This window comes from Centruroides sculpturatus, unplaced genomic scaffold (genome assembly GCF_000671375.1).
Source record: "Centruroides sculpturatus isolate CEXI.00-Female unplaced genomic scaffold, Cexi_2.0 scaffold79, whole genome shotgun sequence".
Taxonomy (NCBI): domain Eukaryota; kingdom Metazoa; phylum Arthropoda; class Arachnida; order Scorpiones; family Buthidae; genus Centruroides; species Centruroides sculpturatus.
The window spans coordinates 614,667-637,839 of record NW_019384415.1 but is presented as its reverse complement, the minus strand read 5'-3'; the positions used below and the strand labels follow the sequence as shown (position 1 = coordinate 637,839).

The 23,173-nt window shown below is 31.8% G+C and overlaps 2 protein-coding genes across 2 annotated transcripts in view; both read right to left on the bottom strand.

Moving 5' to 3' along the window:
- Nucleotides 1-19,006: 19,006 nt before the first annotated feature.
- On the bottom strand, nucleotides 19,007-20,592 carry LOC111619175. Its single transcript, XM_023360867.1, has 3 exons — nucleotides 20,452-20,592; nucleotides 19,319-19,477; nucleotides 19,007-19,237 (listed from the first exon to the last, which is right to left on the bottom strand). Exons 1-3 carry the CDS (start codon nucleotides 20,590-20,592, stop codon nucleotides 19,007-19,009), a joined length of 531 nt encoding a protein of 176 aa, XP_023216635.1.
- A 391-nt stretch (nucleotides 20,593-20,983) lies between these two features.
- Nucleotides 20,984-23,173, bottom strand: part of LOC111619174 (ankyrin repeat and sterile alpha motif domain-containing protein 1B-like) — a 55,343-nt gene continuing 53,153 nt past the window's right edge. Inside the window, exons 21-25 of the mRNA XM_023360865.1 lie at nucleotides 23,130-23,170; nucleotides 22,738-23,001; nucleotides 22,474-22,632; nucleotides 21,563-21,700; nucleotides 20,984-21,481 (exon numbers count right to left, since the gene is read on the bottom strand). Coding sequence (XP_023216633.1) covers nucleotides 21,254-21,481; nucleotides 21,563-21,700; nucleotides 22,474-22,632; nucleotides 22,738-23,001; nucleotides 23,130-23,170 — 830 coding nt within the window. The 3' untranslated portion in view covers nucleotides 20,984-21,253. The remainder of the gene's footprint in view (nucleotides 21,482-21,562; nucleotides 21,701-22,473; nucleotides 22,633-22,737; nucleotides 23,002-23,129; nucleotides 23,171-23,173) is intronic.

The window sequence follows — 23,173 nt, the reverse complement described above, 5'->3', positions numbered from 1 at the left end:
AAGGGTACTGCACCACAAATAAACCTTTAAAACTTACTGCAACACAAACATGCCTTTAAAGGGTGCAGCAGCATAAACAGTGCTGTTTCAGGATTACTTCATAAAAAACAGCTTTAAAAAAATACTATTTTTTGTTTATTTACATTGCTCCTAAGTAAAATATATTCTTATTTCATTATTTATTTTTCATTTTTATCAATAAAAATCTCTTTTCTTATACAAGAAAATCGTATTTAAACCAAAGTCAATAAAGTGACAAACAGATAAAGAATAGAAAAATTAGAAATTTAGATTTAATTCGAATTATCTAAGAAAAATATTTACAGAAAAATATTAAATATTTACATTTAAAAAACTGTACAAACAGGCGAAAAAAATTAAAAATAAAATAAATGATGATGATGATAATACCAATAATAATAATAGAATACATCATCAAATAAATATGAAAAAAAAAGGGGGAGATTAATTTTTATGTCGAGCAAATATTTTGGAGTTTTGACTGATGCGAAATTCCTCATTATCTCTTAAAATAAATATAGACTTATGCAAATTGAAAACTTTCTCCATTGGAAAGTGTAATGAATCTTTAGAAATTGTTGACAATTGCGAAACACCTCGGGGGACATTGTTTACCTATCTGAGTATCCATCTCGTGCTACAGTCGATTTTCCCAACATTAGGCGTTACTTTTGTAATTATTCCACATTTCCACGTAGCTAAACTCGCATTCTAGAACCAAGCAACCCGAAGGCAGAGGGATAGATAGAAAGAGAAAGAGAGCCGTTTTCCATACGTTTCTCACCCCGTTTTTCCAGATCATAATGGAGGAACGAGCCTATTACTATCGCCTGTCCTGTGACTTTCCGACCGTTGCAGCCTGGAATTGAAAAATTAATAACGGGGATAGTACGAAAACGGGGGAAAAGAGGGAGGGGGAGGGGAGCCGAGTCGGCTTTCTTCATACACTTTTCCACTATCCTATTCACTTGGTAGGTCGTCATAGTAACATGACGTCATCTCATTATCACGCTCAGTCTAGCGGACGAGAAGGTCCCCGACTTCGGCATCGTCTACTAATGTATGCGCAGAAGGTAAACTCCATGTCAAGTGGTGAAAAGAGGGGTTGTTACCACACGGAACTCCGAGAGTTGCCTAATTGGAGCACTCTTGGAGATGGAGAGAGACGAGGGTTGGACGGAGTTGCGCGCGCATTCTCACGCTTCAAGGGACTACCTGAATTGGTTTGGCAGAGGTCCACCGTGGCCATGTGAATATTCGGTTATGATTTATGACTTTTCGGGTCACCTGTTTCGCCACCTGCTCGCCACTTTTTTTCTTTTTTATTGCTTCTTTTCACGTCCTTGTTATGTGGGGACAAATGGTTGGTTGCTACGATAATGAGAAGTCCCGTTCTATTCTATTGTCTGTCCTCTCTGTACAGACGCTAATGAACACATATATATACAGATTGCACTGTATGCTGGCTCTATGAGGATTATAAGTGTTTCTCCCTTCGACCGAAACTTCCGCCAGCAAATCTATTCAATTTAAATTTAACCCCATGCTACTACTATTATTAACTGTACAAATGAGCGCATAATATAGTACACACAACTTCACTATAGGTCGTACTCGAATGGCACAGTAAGGAATTTAACTATAGGCTCTATAAATTAGGATAACAATATAAAATGTTATAATTAATATATCCAATTAAGTTTAATAGTAATTATATAATTAAATAAATTCATTTTTTAAGTAAAAATTGACCGTCGAATAGCCGAAATATCGCCAAAATTAGCGAAATTGTTTACAAATCCTGAACGGTTGGCTTCACCTCAAGCTACGAAGCGATGCAGAGAAGCTGACAACTAACGGTGAATAATCGCCATGATTTATAGTTTACATAATATTTTATAGTGTAATATAAACTTGCAATATATAATATAATGCCATATAAACATACATTAAATTCTGTTATTAATATACATTAATATGGCATTTTTATTAATAATATATTGAATTTAAAACAAATATTTTCGACTACAATCATAATACAGTATAAACAGTTTACAGGAATTTTAATTTACATTTAAATTAATGATCTTGTTTACTATCTTTAAGTTATAAATTTACATTTTTATTAAAGTTTTATTAGTAATTCTTTACTTAATATTATTATAAAGGATTTTAAATGTTTATAAATTAAAATACACAGAAATTCCAATTAATTAAGTCAATTTTTTTAATTTAGAAGATTATTTTGTAAACTTTTTATAATTTTATTTTATAAAAGATTAATTATAATAATCTTAAAAGTATAAAATTTTAAAATAAATTTTAATAATCCTTATTTTGCGTAATAAAATGCAACGGAGTGACGCGATTCTTTCCTAAATTTTTCCATAAATATCAATTATTCATTGCTATAAGTAAAAGAATAATTAATATTTACGGATAAAATATATATTTATTATTATATTCTATAGCAGAATTCATAACTCGAACTCAGTTCGTATGATTATTATTATGATTATTAGGGATAGAGCCTACTCAAAGGGATGAGGGGATAAGAAAGATGAGATGCTTAAGTGATTCAAAATAAATAAAAATCTGATAAAATTAATTAAATTTAAGCTAGAAAGAGTGATTTATTCTAATAATTAAATTAAATTAATTAATTAATCATATTGAATGGAGTAAATTTTGTGAGGAGGGAGGAATATTTATAAAAATTCTCATGCTTATAAATGAGTAAAGCTGCAAGACAATATGAGAGTTAAGTGAGTGATGTTGTTCTTCACCATTTCCATAATTGCGATGCCATTTCGTATAATTGAAGAGACTTTTTTAAAGGTTGGTAAACGTTATTCTCATTTGGTGCATACGTAATACGGTAGCATGAAAACTATTTATGAAAGAGAGAAAAGTCAATTGTATGAATCACATTCGAAATTTTTAAACGTAAAATGATTGCTTAATGATCCTTACACAAGGCAAACAATGATTATGAAATACAGTTTTATGTAATAACCTCTCGCAATTTGTGGTTTTTCCAATTTCAAAATCTATTTACTCGCCAATAACCATTGTCAAAATTGTCTTTATAAATATGCAATGTAACCTAATCTCGTATCTACTGTACAGGAGGCCTTTCTACCTCTACTTTACCCCAATATAACACAAATGTCATTTATGAGTCCTTAAAAAATAAAAAAATACTTTAAAAAGTACGTTCCGAAGAGGAAAATGTAGTAGAAAACTCTTCGGCAGGGACTGATTTAGAGGAACAACATTAATTATTATAAAGGATGAAGTAAAAAGTACAGTACACTTCTTTGCTACGCTCCTTCCACTTCATCTGATATTTCTTAAGGAAAACGACATGCAGAAGTTGAGCAGCTGCTTCTAACGACTTTGTCCAGTTTATTTCTTCACCCGATTCTACACAAATTTGCATATATTTAATTTTCTGTCAGAAATATGGCCGCGAAATTATGTTCTTTTTTTCTTCTTTCGTTTTTCAAGCGAATGAATGCGTGTAAACGGAAGCTGGCTACCGCTATTTAACTTTATAAAACTCTATTATTATTTAAAATAATTTCATTTTTTAGTTAGTAGATGGGCCTAGTAAGTTAGAAAAATGTATAAAATTATACTCAGATTATTTATATTTTTATTTTCACTTGGTTACAGTTTAAAAAACAAAAATCACTCGACAATTTGTATTTTTACATAGGCACAGAATTAAGAAAAAAAAATGTTTTTTCATTTTTACATAAAATATCGCTAAAAATTAACACATTTTATCCATTTTAGGGCACACTAAAACCTTAAAAACAAATCTCACTCCTCGCGCTTCAGGCTATTCACCGTTTAAAACACCGCGCATTATACACCGTTTTTAGGCGAATTACACAAAATTTCGGGCCTCAAACTATAATAAAAGTATAGAACATGATTGACACAAGCGATACAAAAATAAATAAATAAAATAAAGTAAAGGAAAAGAGTGGACATAAAAAATAAATAAATAAAACAGCGCGCCAGATAAGTCACCCGTTTTAAGGGGTAGAATCCGTTCGGAGAGAGAGAGAGAGACAAACATGGCGGTCAGGCCACGCCCCCCGGGCCGGTGTTAGTCCCCCCGAAAGCAAGTTTTCGCAAGGCCTATCGGGAAACCCGTCCGCTTAAAATTCAAACCGTTTACCTACCGTGGCGTGTGGACTGGCGGATGTCCCTGGCCGGCGGGCGAAAACTATCCACGGCCCGTTGTTGCAGCAGCAAACAACCACAAAATATCCGCAGTCCTTCCTCACCTGGTCCCGTCCTAGGCGAGTGCGCGGTCCGACGATTCTAGCGGTTCACTTTATATAGCCTTGCGGGACCCTTTCATACCCCGTTAAGCTTTTCCGATCTCCTCCTCTGTATGTATTTAGCCACATCAGAAACCAAGATGCCGTGCAAACCTTCTAACTCGCCCAGTAGACCGAGTTTGTTCGCTCCAGCAAAAATTTCCTGGTTTAATGAAACGAGAATTCGCGCTGCAATGCTCTCCTAAAGCCTGGAACGCTTCGAGCGCAAAATCCCCCCCCGACTCTCCTCACGCCAGTATGGACTCTTCGCTTGACGGGTGCAGTTTGGCCAGGCGGGACTAAAACGTGTATTTTTCGCACGGTTTGCTGCTAGCTAGGGTGGTGGATGAAGGGGGAGGAAAGGCTGAGAAGGTTCTATATTTAGTGTCCGTCCGGACGGTCCGGTTACCTCACACTTCTCTTCCTCTTCCCGCTTAATCTGCTGTGTTTCCCCGAACCGCTCTCCTTTTTCTTTTTCTTTTTTTTTACTTTTTTTCCTACTTCTTCCTTCCTTCTTCCTCTTCTTACTCCTTATTCTATATATATATATATACATACATACATACACACACACACCGCTTCTGCCTTTCGGAGTAAGATTAATTGAAGGAGATTTCACGGAGAGAGCAATTAGAAGTGATGCGTGGCTAATCAGTCAAATCAGTCAATTTCATGCAGCCGGAGACTAGGTTCTGCCCTGTGTTTCTGCCCTCCCTCTTCCCGTCTGTCGACCAATAGGAATGCTCTCCGACGATCCCTGTGACTGACAGACTAGGGTTGGGGGCGACGGAATGGAAATTGCCAATTGCTGGGCTTCTCTCGATTTACCCTATCTCTTCTGCTTCGTCCCCCATTTTTTGTTCACTCTGAATTCTCCCTTCACTCGCTTCTTCCGGGAATTCTGATTTCCGGCCTTTCTTTCCGTCCGATCCAATTTCCGTGTCGTTCCGTCAGTGCCGGAAATTCCGTCGTCGTCCCCCTCGCGTCTTCGAATTTTCCAATGGAAATTTATTTCTTTTCTTACTATTTCCTACCCCCTTCCTCCTCTTCCTCCTCCTCCTCCTCTTCTTCTTCTTCCTCTTTACTTATAAATATTCTTATTATTTGTTTCTCGCACTTGTACTTTTCTGCTCTGTGGATGATGTAAATATGATTTTTCTTTGCATCGAATTTTAAATTCTCTGAATGAAGCTCGCAAACTCAAATTACCCAAGCGAAACCGCTTCAAAACTCGAGCTTACTTAACAAAATCCCATTTTAAAATAACGATCGATGCAGATAACTCGTAAAAAATATATTACTCCTCCTTTTTTTTAATGTATCGTCTATGGAGCATCCGTATCCTTAGGAGCTACTTGGAGAACTACTCTTAAATTTTTAAAACCCGTCCTCTCCCGCTTAAAATTTAAAACTTTTAAAAATTTTACAATTTAATGCTTAATCGTAATGAATATTTGCTTAAAATTCGGGTTAACATTAATTAAATAATTAATAAATCAACTTTTCGAGTAATTTTATCAACTTTTTTTTTCTTTTCCTCGTTTCTTATGACTATTAGAAGATGCTTTATGCCTTCAATCTAATTTAATGGTTGAGTGAAAATCGGTTTAGGTAATGTTATATAAGTTGATCGGATCATTCATCATAAATTAGAATAGAATTTTATGCATTGGATCAAACCGTAAGCAAGTATCGATCAATGGCATAATCCTTATAAATCCATACTGAATCATCGTTTCCATTAATTTAGACATCGTCTAGGAACATCCTGGATGTCACCCCTTCAATTTTAATACTATTTACGGTATTTAATAACTAAAAAACAATGGCAAAACACGTCGACGTGGCTAAACAATTGTATGCTAATAAAAATCATCCTGATTAATTTCCATTAATTTAGTCATCTTGTCGCGCGCCGTACTTAATTTTAACATTGTTTCTTACTTAATAAACACTATTAAATAGCATTTAAAAGTGTTGGCATAATTTAAAACATAATATTTATTCATTAATAAAGATCAAAGTTAATATAAATCATCCTGAATCAGTCATTATTGAGTCGCTTCCATTAATTTAAGCACTTTCTAGGATAACATACTTCAATTTTAACATCGTTTTTTGCTTAATAAAACAATTAAACGGCATTTAAAACATGTTTGCATGATTAAAAACATAATAAAATAATTTTGTTTTATTAATAAAGCATCGAAGTTTTTGAAAATTATCCTGAATCATAGTTGTCTTCTAAGGTTATTCTGTGTCACTTTCATTAATTTAGGCATCTTCTGGCGCGCCATACTTACTTTTAACATTGTTTTTTACTTAATAAACACTATTAAGTAGCATCTAAACATGTTAGAATAATTAAAAATATAATAAGAATAGTAAGTTTTCCTAAATGAAGCATCAAACTTAATGAAAATCATCTTAAATCAGTCGTTTCTATTAATTTAATCATCTTCTCGGATGCCATACTACAATTTTAACATTGATTTTACTTAATAAAAACAATTAAACAGTATTTAAAACACATTGGCAAGATTAATACAGCACTATTTCCATCAAATCTTCAAATTTAATGAAAATCATCAGCATCATCTTAGATACCATACCATCAATTTTAACATTATTTAGTGGTATTTACTAATTAAAACACCATGCCCCAGCATGTTGGAATGATTAAAATAACATTATCATTTAATTTTATAAAGAGAAAGAGGGAGCGAAAAAACATTATTTCAATCAAAACATTAACAAAATTATGTATTAATGAAGATATTTTTACCAAAATTTCATTTACTTTAATGTAATTTATCTGTATTTAATTACATTTTGAAAACTAAATTTCTATTGTAATTAAATTTTGAATAATTCAATCAATTTTTAAATGAACGGAATTTAATTAAGTCCTTTAATTTAAAGGTTGAACTGAATAATAATAATAAAAAATAATAATAATTATAATGAAAATCTCGAAGGAAAATTATCATATGTATTTTAAAAACAACTTTATAAATTACTGTGTGATTTATCGATTCATCTTACAACTTACAACGATTGTTAAATAAGAGGACAATAATTAGGAACCGAAAGAAAGGAGGAGGAAAGTATTTAAAAGACTTCCTCTTAACGAGACAAGTTAAGCTAGTTAAGCTTAGAAATAAGTTGTGTTCAAGTTAAATTACTTCCTATACGAAGAACAGAGTGGCTATAAAATATAAATTTTATGAGGGGGGTTATAGTAGTAGTAGAAGAAGAAAAGAAGGAAAAAAAAAGTANCTCTCTTTCGATCTCTTTCTAGCTCATTTTTTAAAATTATTTATTATTTAATTATGAAAGTTTTATTTTTAATCTTAAATACAATTTAAAAAATATTGATTTAAAAAGTTAAAATGTAATTTTGTTTCTGTGCAAGAGTCATGAATTTTGCGCTGATGTAGAGTTAAATTTATATAGATTTTAATTATAATTAACTATTTTATGTGGTTTTAATTACAATTAACTACAAATAAAAGTTAATTGGAATTAAAATCTATTTATAGTTAATTGTAATTAAAAACACATGAAACTATTTTATGTGGTTTTAAACTTAAATTTTCGTAATTTAAGTATAAAATTCCCATAATTTAATTATAATTATGTTTACAAAATGCTGATGATGAGTGAAATCGGGAAGTGTGTGGCTTTTTCTTATCAATTCGAATACCTTTTTTATTAATAAAATATCTTAATTTAAATCTGGTTTTAAATAGATTTAACATAAAACGTTTTAACGGTAATTAAATCATAGGACCGCATCCTTCTAGAAAGGTTTCTAACGAAACATCAAAGCATCACGCAAATAAAACAAATTTCAGATACAAAAACAGAAGCAGAATTGTTGTGAAAACTTCAAAATTAAGGTCCGCTCAAACGAAAATCTCATTAATAAACCCAATTAAACTAGAAAAATAGCAGAGTTTTCGTGATTAAGAGGTAAGTTATTAGCCCTCTACTTCATTCATATAATTGTAACCAGACAGCATCACTTATGCTATCATCTACCATTGCCATAGCAGTTTGCTGGTATGTGAAGCTATTTATTATCTCTTCTTGACAATGATAATAGAATAGATATATATATCCTGTAGATGAATCGATGAATGAAATCTCATCATCATGATAGGCTAAGTAGATTAAGAGAAGGAGATTTGAGCTTCTCGAATCAATTTCTGCGATTAAAGCACCCCGAATTGACAAATAAGATTACATTTAATGCCAATCAGCACAGGGATTGGTTATATAAGATTGGAATAATCATTCTAATCGCATCGATAGAAATCGCCAAACCAGCTGAAATCTAAATACATAACCTGTGCGGTAGGAAAAGGAGGAGGAGAAGTTTTTGCTTTTTTAGTACAGAGATTTCGATTAAATATTTATTCAAATATTATTAATTATTATGGGCAATATGAAAATGTAATAGTGTCTTCTTAGGCGCCATTTTATTGTCTGTTGCTATGACAACGTTAACCTATCGTCAGAGTTAAGAGGCTTACGATAGAAGATCACTTGCACTTTATCCTCAGTGTTACTGGAGTAAATCTTCTGAGGATGTTGAAACAAAAAAAAAAGATAAAAAAAGGGAGGGGGTCCTTCCTTCGGGCGGTATTAGCCGGAACTACATTTGGTATCGTTCTCAGATAAAGACGATAGAGATGATCAAGGTTTTTATCTTTCTTTTCCAAGAAAATAGGAAGCGTAAAACCTGATAATGCTCAATATATTCCATGTAAAATACTTCTTTTATATGATAAGCTCCCATTAAATAAGTATAAGTTTGTACGAAGTTATGTATATTGTATGAAGATCTGGCTAGAAGCGCCAATTTCATATAATATATATGTAATTCATACAAACTTGGCGCATTAAGCCTGCTCTTTATACTATATGAAAGAGCTGGTTTGATGTGCCAAGTCTGTATGAATTGCATATATGTTATATTATATGAAAGAGCTGGCTGGAATCGCTAAAATCTTCCGTTTTCTGAAGTAAAACGTTGCAAGAAACGATGATTTTCTATAAAAATTGTACAGATTTGTATGAAAACTTGACCAGAACGAACTTAGGAATGCTTATAATTTTACTAAATACACGTATATAAATGTATTAAGAGAATCGCGACAAACACGGTCCATCGGTTAAATTCGTGCAGTGTCCCCCCCGAAAAAGTTCGATCGTTTGGTCAGCGGAACGGAAAATCCCAGCAGAAAGCCCAGACAGACAGACAGTCAGGAATTTTCGCCGGCGTCGGGCCCTATACCAGAGACCTCAGAGCCGGGATTAAATTGGTAGAGAAGACTGCAGCGAGGAGGTGAAGGAGGGTTTTGGATGCAGATGCTCGCACATGTGGAAGGAACTGGAGGAAATCCAGTGGAGTGAGAAATTAAAATCCCGGATCCCGTCGCTAGGGGTAAGAATTCCTTCCCCTCTTTTACCCCACAACGTCGCCGACACGGTAACGAGATGGAGTTTTCTTTCCCCTCCCCCCTCCTCCATCCCCAATAGTCGGAAGAACTAGGACTGGGGATACGACAGAATAGAAGCGAGGAAAACGTCGTGATTCGCATGCGGCCTACAGCTTCGAGCTGCTCTCTTGGGAATTGCTGATGCCCTGTGTCGTGGCATGCGGAAAATGCGGAAAATCTCGGAAAATATTTCGCATTCCGGTAAAATTAATATGGTCCCCTGTGACATCTGTCGCAGATGATCGTGTTTCCATGTGTTTTGTCACTTTATCATTCTCTTAAATGCTTTATGGGAGCTGAATATTAAGCCCGATTTCTACCGTCGCCATTTTTCTGGTGTTCTAACGAAGTCGGCATCTTCGATACCCCTTTTATGACTCATACCAGAGATAAACAGTATTAAAATCCAATTTTAACACTTATTAAGTGTCCGTAACGTATAATAACCCCGCCAATCCTAGCATTTCGTAAGTGACGTAAAGGAGTGATAAACCGTTCTAACTACACAAAACTATATAATTTAAACTTCTACACGTTTAAATAAGTAAAACCGTGTTTTAAATCAGTAAAATAGTCATTTACGCGTGGTTTTATTTTATTTTTTAAAATAGAATACTTGATAAAACTACCGTAGCGTTAAGGGTGTTACGCCACAATAATATAGTCAATTTTTCTCGGAAGATGTCGCTAGTCATCAGTCAAGAATATTTTGTGCTCAATTGACTACATCGTTCATCTTTGTGCAAGTTTTAAAGACGGAAGATCAAAAAATATCGACTAAATCGATGTCAAAACATGATATTTTATGACGTCGATTCACTTCGTAATAGTTGATTACGTAATAATTTATTATAATCAATTACAATGGTATAGTTTATGTTAAAAAACAACACTTTACATTGTCTTTAAAATACACTTTAAAAAGTTTTAACACAATTTTAATCGTTGTATACACGAAGAACCAGGTCCTAAGCTGTGATACATAAAAGATCCTTATTTCTCTACAAAAAACGTGAGGTTCAACTTAGCACGAGGCTTCTATGGTGACACCGTAAGCTATACCTCACAGTATGTAGCTCTAATCCTCACCTCACAGTGTGAAGCCCTAAGCTAAACCTCAGTGTGAAGCCATAAGCTTCACCTCTTATTGTGAAGCCCTAAGCTGTATATATCATTCTAAAGGCCCCAAGCCGAGGCCTTAAACAATACTTTCTAGTGCCAATCCTTAACTGTACGTTTCTTATCTTAGTGTAAATCCAAGCGGCCTTAATAAATTTAAAGAAGGTTTTAAAGATAATTATTTTAAAATCTTCTGCTTCATAAAGTAAGACGAGGTATCTTAAGAGATTTTAAAAGGCTGTAATAAAACCCGCAACAGCTATTTATGATTAATTTGCATGGTGATGACTGATTATTATTAATGAAAAATGATTACTTCCCCCAGACACATTGTTCGAGTCGCTTGCCAAATCTAGAATATGCTTTCCAGAATCTAATTCGCCGCCATATTTTTCCACAAATAACTAATTACACGCGCATTACCTATTAATTACAATTAAAACAAGACACGTTTAAGTACCATAAAAACGCATTTATAAGCTTAAAACGTGGGGTAAGGGCGCTAACTTCTACGGGTTTATTTAAGGAATTATTAAGGTAGTAATTATATTATAGGCTTTATTATTATTATTATTACTTTTATAAATTGCTAAGCAGGGAAGACAGCGGTAGCAATAACCAACAAAATGGTAGCTATTCTGTATGGCGTAAAGCGGTAAGAGAGAAGGGAAGAATCGATCATTGGACGACTCCATGCATACGTTATGTCCCCAGCCAGTAGATGTCTTGCTGTATGTCATTACATTGGCCGAGTTAATGGAAAGCCGATACCATATGATCTCTCTTTCTCTTGAAATTCCAGCAGGTTTTCCGCGGAAGAGAAATAAAAAAAAAATAAAATAAAATAAAAAAGAGACGAGGAATTTACTTACGGTTCGGAGAACCGTGCATTCTGAATGTCTAATAGGCAGAGAATGGATGACCATAGTTAGAGTCTTAACGTCCTGTTTCGACGGATGGGGACGAATCAGAATCACCGAAATCCTGGAATACCGCACGATCTTACAGTTATTTCGTCTGCTAACTTAATGTTCATGAAGGGAAATTTAGTTTTTAAACTTTTCTTCCCCGTTCAAAAACTTTTGATCCGCTTGTTATTATGACAAACGACTTTTCTCTTAACGCCCTTATACCTTTAAGCGCCCTTCTAGTCAATTCAAACGCATTTCAATTAAAAACCGCGTTAATTTCTATAATAGGCCTATAACATATAATAATAATAATATTTAAAAAAATTAATTTTTTTTTAAATTTAAAACCCGAAAAAATTAAGTTTAAATTTGAGTTTTTTGCTTATTTCAGACAATTTTAGTGAAGAAAATGTGCTTTTTTTATTTTAACAAATTAAACGTAATTTAAATTAAACAAATGAATAAATTTTGTATTATTTATATTAAAACATAAATATTTATTTAATTCTATAAAAATTTAATCAAAATTTACACTCCAGTTATTTCACGTTGATTGCGTTTAAAGATGTTTATTTTATGAATAAAATTTTTTACATTATCATCATTAAAATGTTTTTAATTGTATAAATTGTAGATTATATATTTATATTATTCATTAAATATAAAAATTTCACTTTATTTTCATAAGCATTTATTTTTTTAAGAAATGTAACCTAGATACAAATGGAAAACCATCATAAGTCAACAGTCAACGTTTAGCATTTAACGTTTTTAAATAATTGGAAACGTTTTAATGAATTAAATAGTTAAAATAATATAAAATTTCAAAACTTATTAAACCTTAATTAAGTTTAAATATTTCCAGGAAGCTTAAAAAATGCTTAAAAGTAAAGATGTTTAAGAAGAAAGGATGCTTATTTTAAAGCTATTAAAATAAAACATGTTTTAATGTTAATTATAATTAAGAAAAGTTCAAAGTTTAACGTGACGTTATTTTAAAAAAAAAACAAGCTTATAATCGGTGATGCAACTAGAAAATTGGCACCAAAAAAAAATATTAAATTAAAGTTTTGGCCTTAAAGGCAAAGAAAAAGGGAGAAGATTTTATCTGTTTATAATTAAACGAATCATAATTCCTGTAACATGACATAATCCGGGTTTCCTGTTCACACTTTCTAGAAAGAAATAATCTTCGAATGTTGTATAGCGCCCGAACAAACAGGGACCACTTATCAATACCATGTGATTCTTAGAGAGAGAGAAAGATTCAAGACGATGCCTGAAGGAGGATTACTTTTTGCCGATAGAGTGCTTAAGTCGGCAAAGATGAAAGCAAATCCTAGCAGTATATAGGACTGTGTAGGCATTTTGCTATCCTCGAGGTTTTCCGAGATCGAAAGTAGATACGTTAACAAAGAAAACCTGAAACGATTCCATTGCAGATGGAAACTTGCTTCTGTTTTGTAACAGCAGGTCCCATGTATAGTAGATTGTTCGGTGAAATGAGGCATATAAATAGCACAGCGGGTAGGAAAGTAGTCAGGTGGGAGCATGGACTCCTCGACTCGGACATTCTCAAGGATCGGGTATACAATTGAAATTAGGGATATTTGAATACGTCGCCCTTACAATGATGTTTTAATTTAAAAAAGAATATCCATAAAAGTATTAATTCTAATAAGAAAAACCATCTTTATCATAGTTTTTAACTTAATATAAAGCTTAATTTCTTAAGTCTCTCCACTTTAAACTCAAAAATTAAAGCCTTTAACACTCAAATTATTGTAAAACACCGTTAAATGTTTAAATTTAACACTTTCATTCATTGTAACAAAGCCACTGGCTGAATTTTTGGCGTACGGAGACAAAATAAAAATTAATTAATTAACGACAGAAAAAAATACCCTGCTATTTGTGCGTATTTACAGTTAATCTTTCGATATACAAGAAATAATTTTTCACCTTAAAAATGTCGAAGAGTATAAGGGCTATAGGCAAGTAACAACGTCAGATATTTGGAACGAGGTGGGTCTAATGTGCCAGTCACAAAGGAGGCTGAATGCTTTCCTTTGACGTTATCTGTTCAGCTATCAGCAAACCAATCTCCCCGACTTAAGGCCAAAACACGAATGAATGACAACTTGGTGATATGGCCATTTCGGTCGAAAGAAATTTTAAAATATTATTACTACCATTGAAAAAAGATATGGCCGCTGACAAAACCGTTCATGGTCTTGGGTTCATATCTGACCAACCGGGAGTTTTCTGTTTTTTCTAACGTGTCTAATATCTAAATATGGATTAGGTTTTTAAAAAATCCAGCAATGANAATTAATTTGAAATCAAATTAATTTACATAATTACAATTTTATTTTCTATAGGCTTACTTTATTTTCCACTCCCTCGCCATTTTGTCTCCGGCAATTTATTATTATTTTTTTAAATTCAATAAAAAATTAAATTTAAAAAATGTAATTGTGTTTATAAAATGTTACGCCTTATAAATTTTTCTGTATATTTATTTAATTAATTTAATAAATTAAAATATTTAAAAAATTTAATTTATTTCCTGCTTTATTTGCATTTTTAAATATTTTATAAGCGATTTTTTCGAATTATATTATTAAATTATTCAATTTTAAACGTTATAAATTATTCCAGAAAAAATTAAATTATTTACTTTTTATAGATTTTTCTAAATTAAAAAAAAATAAATATATTTATTCCGCGAATTTATATTCAAGTCGTTCTTTAGCAATTATCGTAATAAAAATTTCAAATTTAATTATTTAAATTTGAATTTATTTTATAAATAGATAAAATTTTAAACATCTTTAAGCCTTCAGTAATTAAGCTTTATTAAATTAATTTGTTTTTTTAATACAGTCGCACCTCCAACAACGGACACCTCTAAATAGCATCCATTTTTTAGAAAGGTTTTTTTACGTATCGCGTACAAAATAGCCTTCAAACAACTTCCACTTTTGTTTTTTTCAGTGTCCGTCGTTCGCAGGTTTGAATGTATTAAATTTAAAATGTAACCTTCTCCCCACAATCAATCTATAAGCTATAAAATCGATTTAATTTAATTAAGAATAAATAAATTTTATGCGGCTCTTGTAATGTACTACATAAAAATAAGAGTTAAATTTTGGAATAAAATACTTTTATAATTTTTCTTAAAAAGTGACATATTAATTTATTTTTATCGTAACGGAAATTCTTATTTTGTCCTTTAAGCGCATTCAAATTGATAAATATTAATAGTAAGACCTAAGAATAGTTTGTTAGAGGAGTTATACTAAACATAATTATGCGATGTTTATCATTTTCATCTGAAAATTAATAAACATCCAGTAATGTTAAGCGCTAAAACTATTGAGCTCTTAGCTAAAGTTTATAGGGTGCTGTCAAATATATAATTAAGATTTTCTTTATAAATTATCCGAATTGTTTGTATTAATCTTGCAAACATCGGTTGGTTGCGTTATTGTAAACAGGGACCCTCATTCATCTTATTGCTGTCCGACGTTAAAATTGAAATAAGTTATCATTTGTCTTCGTGAATTGTAGACTATTTTTAGTGCAAACCATCCCTCGTTATACGAGAATTTTCCAAATAAAATTCTATATCCAAGACTCTACAACCCGTTAGAATTACTAAGAGCAACCCACTTGTTTTTCTCAGTTTTGTGGGCACGGGCCTTGTCAGTCACCGTGTGTGGTCGGTATTTGTGTAGAACGAGGATACACCCCCACCGCGTACTGTCTATTTCTATAATCTCGATCACTTCTGCTTGGTTCCAGCTGCTCTTCTGTAAGGAACCTTCCCACGCCAATGTCTAACCCTCTCAACACGCACTGATGACCATGATCATTTAAGCTGAAATCCGCTAGTTGCTAAAAGTATATAAAGAGCTTATACCCGATATAAGACTATCAAGTCATCGTTTATTAGCTTGATTCTTGAGAAAAAAAATGATTCTAGAATTCTAGAAATATGATACGAATCAACTATGAGATTCAAATTATGAATGGAAGCGTACACAAGAGGAGTAACTTATGGTTTACAAATAATAGCAACAACATTATCAGTGGTGGATATATACATGCACGAGGCCTTAGGCGTAATTAGTTACGACCCTCTATATATTGGAGCGAAAAATTCAAATTACTTCTTTACTTCTTTATAATGTTTCATAAGCTGCGTTACTTCAGGAGTGATTCGCAGCGGAATGTTCTAAACGAATAATAGCAGCAGCATTCTCAGTTGTGAATTTGTATATATATAGCCTATATATGAGGCGTTAGATGTAATTACTTTCGGGCACTCTATCTACAGAGATGGAACATTCAAATTACTTCTTTATAACGTTTCTTAAGTCGGGGTACTTCAGCAGAAGAATCCATAGCGCAGCATACTAAACGAATAACAATATTTGCTTTTACAGTGATGAATTTATATATATGAGGCCTTAGGTGTGATTAGTTTTCGTCCCTGTTTATAGAGGGCCCTAAACTTCAAATTATTTCTTTATAACGCTCAGCTTAAGCTGGGGGATACCTCAGTGTAGGAATTCACAGCAGCGCATTGTAAATTTAGAATACAATTAAACCGCCGTTTTGTCTAATTACAAGAGAAAAATAATTCATTCGGTAACTCATATTTATAATTTAAATTAAATTAGAAACAAGGATTTTTGGATAAAGAAAAATTTCAAAAGGAAAACAAAAAAAATAAAAAAAAAACGATGGGAATAATTGTTCGTCCATCGGTGCTGCTTTAATCGCAATGACAGAAATAAACAAACGCTTGATCGGGTTTCGTGTTCCCGTTGCACCGAACCTTTTGGTCATTAGATCGGTTCTTATTGAATCTGTTCTTTCATCTGTTAACCGGATAACTACCGCTAGTTGTATGGTGCATCGTTAGTTGAAGAGGAACTACTTAATGACGTTTTGTACGGTCCACTTGGTATTGCTAATAACCAACCGAAAAATCTTCGCCGCCATATACACCGGAGAAAAGATTAAAAGTGGAACACAAAGACTTCACAAAACCAAGACTCGTACTGGTCAACGGAGCGTAGAGCCATTGCCAATGACGTTCTTTTGGTTGTCGTGTTTGGTGAGGTAACATGGTCCATTGAATATATACTTCCATTTTAAACTGCTTTCTACACTGGATACGGAGAATTGTTCTTGTCTGTTCGAGTTTGTTTGTAGCCAACTAATAACGTTACGATAACAAGGCGTTATTTAATGCATTAGCAACACCAACCGTATTGATTCGTTCTTGATTGTTTTAATGATTTATTCGAAATTACTTACGCCTAACTTGAATATAATAGTTTTATTTCCAAAATCCGCCTTGTAATTACGCAATCGAACAAAGAAAACTAAATCGGGATTTGCCAGAATTAATTCCAAGTTTTCCATGATATTTTACGGATTTGCGCCTCTTTTACAATGGATTCCACCGTGTTTTTTATATACAATAAATGAGTAATTCGCTCAATTGTTGCTATTTTTATGGAATTTTATTATTCTAAAGTATACAAAATACATTTATCTTTTGTTCTTTCTTGAAGAAGAAACACCATTGAAGGCCTTAAAGTGAAGAAACGATTCTATACATCCACTTGAGAATTCCACTGGAGGCCTTAAAGTAAATAAATAGATCTACAGGAATCCACTCGAGAATTTTGGCGATTAAGAATTCTATTCGAAATTTTAAAAAAATGCGAATATTCCCGATAATTATCATCAATTTCTGAGCATGGCATTCAGAAGTAGATGCTTGGATTATGTAAGATTAAATAGTCTCTGGGGTCTTCTATCATCGCGCTAATGTATGTCTAACAAATTAATCCTCTAGTTTAACAAATCCGCTCGAGTTTTAACCATTTTTTTTAAAAATAAATTTAACATTAATTTTCTACATTTTTATAATCAGAAAATTTTTTAATTGCTAGTCTTTAACAAAAACATTAAACTTAAGTGTTAATATATACGTAAAGGGTGGTTCAAAAGTCAGTAAATCTTATTTTGCGTGTATTCGTGAATATGAATGAGTTGAAAACGTGTTTTTTTCATTTACAAAATCGTTGAAAAAGCAATAAAAATGTTATTAACTATTTAAGCAGGTTAACAATTTAGTCTTTACAGTGGTTAACAGACTTTTTGGCAACCCTTTTATATTTTAATTAAACAAATAAGGTACAATATTGAATAATATTGAAATTGAATAATACTCGATTTAGCGATAGGAAAAAAATGTCTTAAAATACTTAATTTAATTCTGTCTAAATATTGTTTTTCAGATGAACTTCCATATTGGAATTCTTTAACGGCACTAGAGTAATTGGTTTTGTTTGAATCAAAAACTTTTAAAAAATATTCATAAAAATAATTTCAAATTAAAAATAAGGCATTATTATTATTATTATTTTTTCTTAGTTTTCTGGAAGTGAATTGTAATATGCAAATGAACGCCTTACCTCAGCATTTTATCGAGGAGATATTCCATTGACATCGTATTTTCACGACAGACTAGTGCTGCCATCTGTGATAAAAATTTATACTAAAAATTCGTTAGAAATTTCTCTTAAATATTTAACATGTTTTGAAATTAAAGCTGTCGATCATTAATTTGAAAGAAAGAAAAAAAACTATAAATTATTTATAAAAGATAATTAATTAATTAATGCATCCGATATTAAATATAATACTGTATCTACGTCATCGGTAATAGAGAAAAACGATTTACATTTTTAAATAGAAAAAATATATATATAAAATATTAAAATAAATAAATAAAAATTCTAATTTTCATAATTTTTTTTTTCGATTTTCTTCTCTGTTTATAATAATTTATAGTAATAAAGTTGTATCCAGTTTGTTAATAACGTGACAGGCCCCCTTTTAATTCTAAATTTATGACAAATTTTAAATAAAATTATGCTAAAGTTTAGTATTTTATTTTTATTTATTATTTAAAAATAAATATTTTAAATAATTGTAAAGATTTATTTTAAATTGAATCACTTCTATGGATGTAAACATAAAAATTTACACGTGAAAAGTGGGTTTTGCATTATTTATAGAAATTTTAATTATTAAACATTTTNTCTTCGGAATCGCCATCCTTTTCGGTTTTCTGTACTAGCTGCACGGTGATGTGACTGACATATTTCTTCTTTTCCTCGATTTTCTGGTCGTCTGACTTGTTCAAGAAGTGGACGAATTTTGATGCAGTTTTAGTTGAGTTTTCCTTCAGCGCTAACTGATAAGCCACTTCGAATGCTTGCCCCAGCGTCAAAATAATCTCCGTTGCTACGTCCTTTAATGAGAAAAAAATAAAAATAAAACTATAAACAAAAACAATTAATTCATTTATTTCTAGTATTAGGAAATAATTTACCGTATTTTGAGCTCGAAAAACATGGCAGTAATGATTTGTTGTTTGGTGCTCCTTGGTAATGTATGCGAAATGATTAAGATCGTCGGTATCTTGACATGCGCAGTGGATGTTTCTGATTTCGTGTTCGCACACTAATTGCTGTAATGTAAAAACAATAGTCTAAATCACACTATATTGTATATCCTACCTATTTATTAAGTAAATAAACAGATCCGGACCATTGAGAGCTTGGCATAAGGCTCGAAGGTACAGCGAACAAATGAAACATGATATTACTTTATTAATTAATAAATAGCAGTCTTAAAGATTTTTTGTTGGTAAAAATAGCATTAATTTATAGAGATAAAAGTCAATACGGGCCTATAAAAAAATTCCAACTTCCCATCCGACGCCCCTGATACAGTCTACTCATCCATAGTGACAAGAGTTAGACAAGTTCACATACTTTAATAGGCCAATAGTTCATATAAAATTCGGGCTTTCTTACAACTGCTAAGATACAACCAAACCTCGATACAACGCCAATAAACGCCTGTAAACAGATCTCCATAAATACAATATTAAACAAAGAACTTTTCAGTATCTAAATTACCAATGGATTTTGCAACGCAAACGTTATCACCACCACCAAATTACGTGACTTTAAAACTCAAACTTGTATGCTGACCGCATTGCTATAGGCCTAAATAATTCTTATTGTTTGAAGTACTTCAGTTTTAGCGGCAATTTCAGAGGCGCCAAATCGAAGTTCAACTGTACACAACATTAATTCATACATATACCTTTAAAAATTAAAAATGATAAATTAATATAATTCTTGAAAATACTTTATAATTTTAAACAGAAATTTTTAATTTACAAGAAATTTGATAAATAATTTAAAAGAGGAATTTCACAAGAAAATAAACTGCATGATGTCATTATTTTCATCCATTTTGTTTTTTCTTCTTGATGCATGATTCATATATTAGAAAGATTCTATTTATGTATTTAAATATATTGAATTTTTATGTATTATATATTGAATTTTTATGTATTTCTAATAAAAGTACGAATTTCAAAAACTTTTTATCTAGAATCAAAAACATTTTTTAGGTACTTTGGCAGTATTCAACATTACATAATTCATTAACTTTTGTCGCTTCTTCTTGAAGAACTGATCCCTCAAGAATTGTTTCTTCTTGAAGAACTTGAAAGGGGAGTTTGTTTGGAGAGAGATTGGGAATTTTCGAAGAATCATCATTGTTTATTGACTTCAACTGATCGATAATCATGAAAAGAGAATGTAAATTTTACTAATTACTATTGTTGGTGTTATTAGTACCTGAGGTATTAGTAAAATGTCTTTCAGATTTTTATAAAGGAACCATGAGCAATAATCTTGTACTTTTCTGTAGAACAAATACTATAATTAACATTCATGATAGATTAGTATATAAAGTGGATCCTATCGGAAAAATTCAAAACTACACGTTTCTGAATAGATTGGAATTGTACTTTGAGCATTGGAATGTTCGTTTGCAACAATCGTGCTCTCGAGGATAATGCCCCAATTTAAAGAGGTAATTGTTCTTTAATTAAGGTGATGAAATTTCGAAGCACCAATACACTGATACATTGAGGAATATAATATGAAAGCATACTTTTATATATACTTCGATTCCGTTTTACTTGAAGCTTCAACTTTCATGGAAATATTCGAAAGCTTTAACACGCTTTCCAATATAATTAACATTAAAATTTATCTCGTAAAACAATCACTAATTGGGAAAACAAATAAAATAATAATAATAATAATTTATAAATATTTTTATCCGCTCTTTTTTTTTATGTTGATTTTTTTTCTTATTTTTGACGCGCGAAGCTACCGATCCATTTCTATTTTTCAAAATTTCAGCGAAAATCGAAAATCGAGACTAAACAATTCATGAAAAGTCACGAAGACTGTTTATCTTCGGAATCGCCATCCTTTTCGGTTTTCTGTACTAGCTGCACGGTGATGTGACTGACATATTTCTTCTTTTCCTCGATTTTCTGGTCGTCTGACTTGTTCAAGAAGTGGACGAATTTTGATGCAGTTTTAGTTGAGTTTTCCTTCAGCGCTAACTGATAAGCCACTTCGAATGCTTGCCCCAGCGTCAAAATAATCTCCGTTGCTACGTCCTTTAATGAGAAAAAAATAAAAATAAAACTATAAACAAAAACAATTAATTCATTTATTTCTAGTATTAGGAAATAATTTACCGTATTTTGAGCTCGAAAAACATGGCAGTAATGATTTGTTGTTTGGTGCTCCTTGGTAATGTATGCGAAATGATTAAGATCGTCGGTATCTTGACATGCGCAGTGGATGTTTCTGATTTCGTGTTCGCACACTAATTGCTGTAATGTAAAAACAATAGTCTAAATCACACTATATTGTATATCCTACCTATTTATTAAGTAAATAAACAGATCCGGACCATTGAGAGCTTGGCATAAGGCTCGAAGGTACAGCGAACAAATGAAACATGATATTACTTTATTAATTAATAAATAGCAGTCTTAAAGATTTTTTGTTGGTAAAAATAGCATTAATTTATAGAGATAAAAGTCAATACGGGCCTATAAAAAAATTCCAACTTCCCATCCGACGCCCCTGATACAGTCTACTCATCCATAGTGACAAGAGTTAGACAAGTTCACATACTTTAATAGGCCAATAGTTCATATAAAATTCGGGCTTTCTTACAACTGCTAAGATACAACCAAACCTCGATACAACGCCAATAAACGCCTGTAAACAGATCTCCATAAATACAATATTAAACAAAGAACTTTTCAGTATCTAAATTACCAATGGATTTTGCAACGCAAACGTTATCACCACCACCAAATTACGTGACTTTAAAACTCAAACTTGTATGCTGACCGCATTGCTATAGGCCTAAATAATTCTTATTGTTTGAAGTACTTCAGTTTTAGCGGCAATTTCAGAGGCGCTAAATCGAAGTTCAACTGTACACAACATTAATTCATACATATACCTTTAAAAATTAAAAATGATAAATTAATATAATTCTTGAAAATACTTTATAATTTTAAACAGAAATTTTTAATTTACAAGAAATTTGATAAATAATTTAAAAGAGGAATTTCACAAGAAAATATTTTACCTTTGTTCTTCCATCTATAAATTTTACTCCTGAATGCGATATCGAAAGAATAACGTTTGGAACTTTTCCAATATCTCTAGATGAAGCTTTTAGTTTCTGTATTGACCTGAGAGTTGACTCCATTCCTTTCAATTCTTTTACTAAAGTGGATCCTAAGTACTGAATAAATTCAATAAAAATCAAAATAGAAACATTATTGTTGAAATTCTTTGTGTGTGTGTATATATATATGTATATATATATTGAAAAATAAATGAAATCTACCTGCGCACTATAATTACAAGAACCTCGAATTAACACTTCTGGTTGATGTCTCCACTGTGTTGCAAACAAGGAAGGTATGTCTTGGAACAATTGCTGTGGTGACCTCAACCCTACTGTTGTTGGATCACCCATTAACTGCGTTGGTGGACGAATTTTTAAGTCTTTAGTATCTATTTCCATTATCGACTGTTGGTTTTCTACAGAGGTGGCTTCTCCCGATGATGCCTTATTGTCGTTACGTTCCTTGTACAAGTTAAGAGAGTTCTTGTTAGAAAAAATAATTTATTACTTTTTAAAAAAAAAAAATTTAAAGCTTTCGGGATTAAAAAATATATTTTTAAACTATTATTTTCTTAGATTTAAACATTAAAGTCAGAATTTTTTTCTCTTACCATTTTTAATAAATTTAAATCTTCTAAATCATCAAAATGCTCTA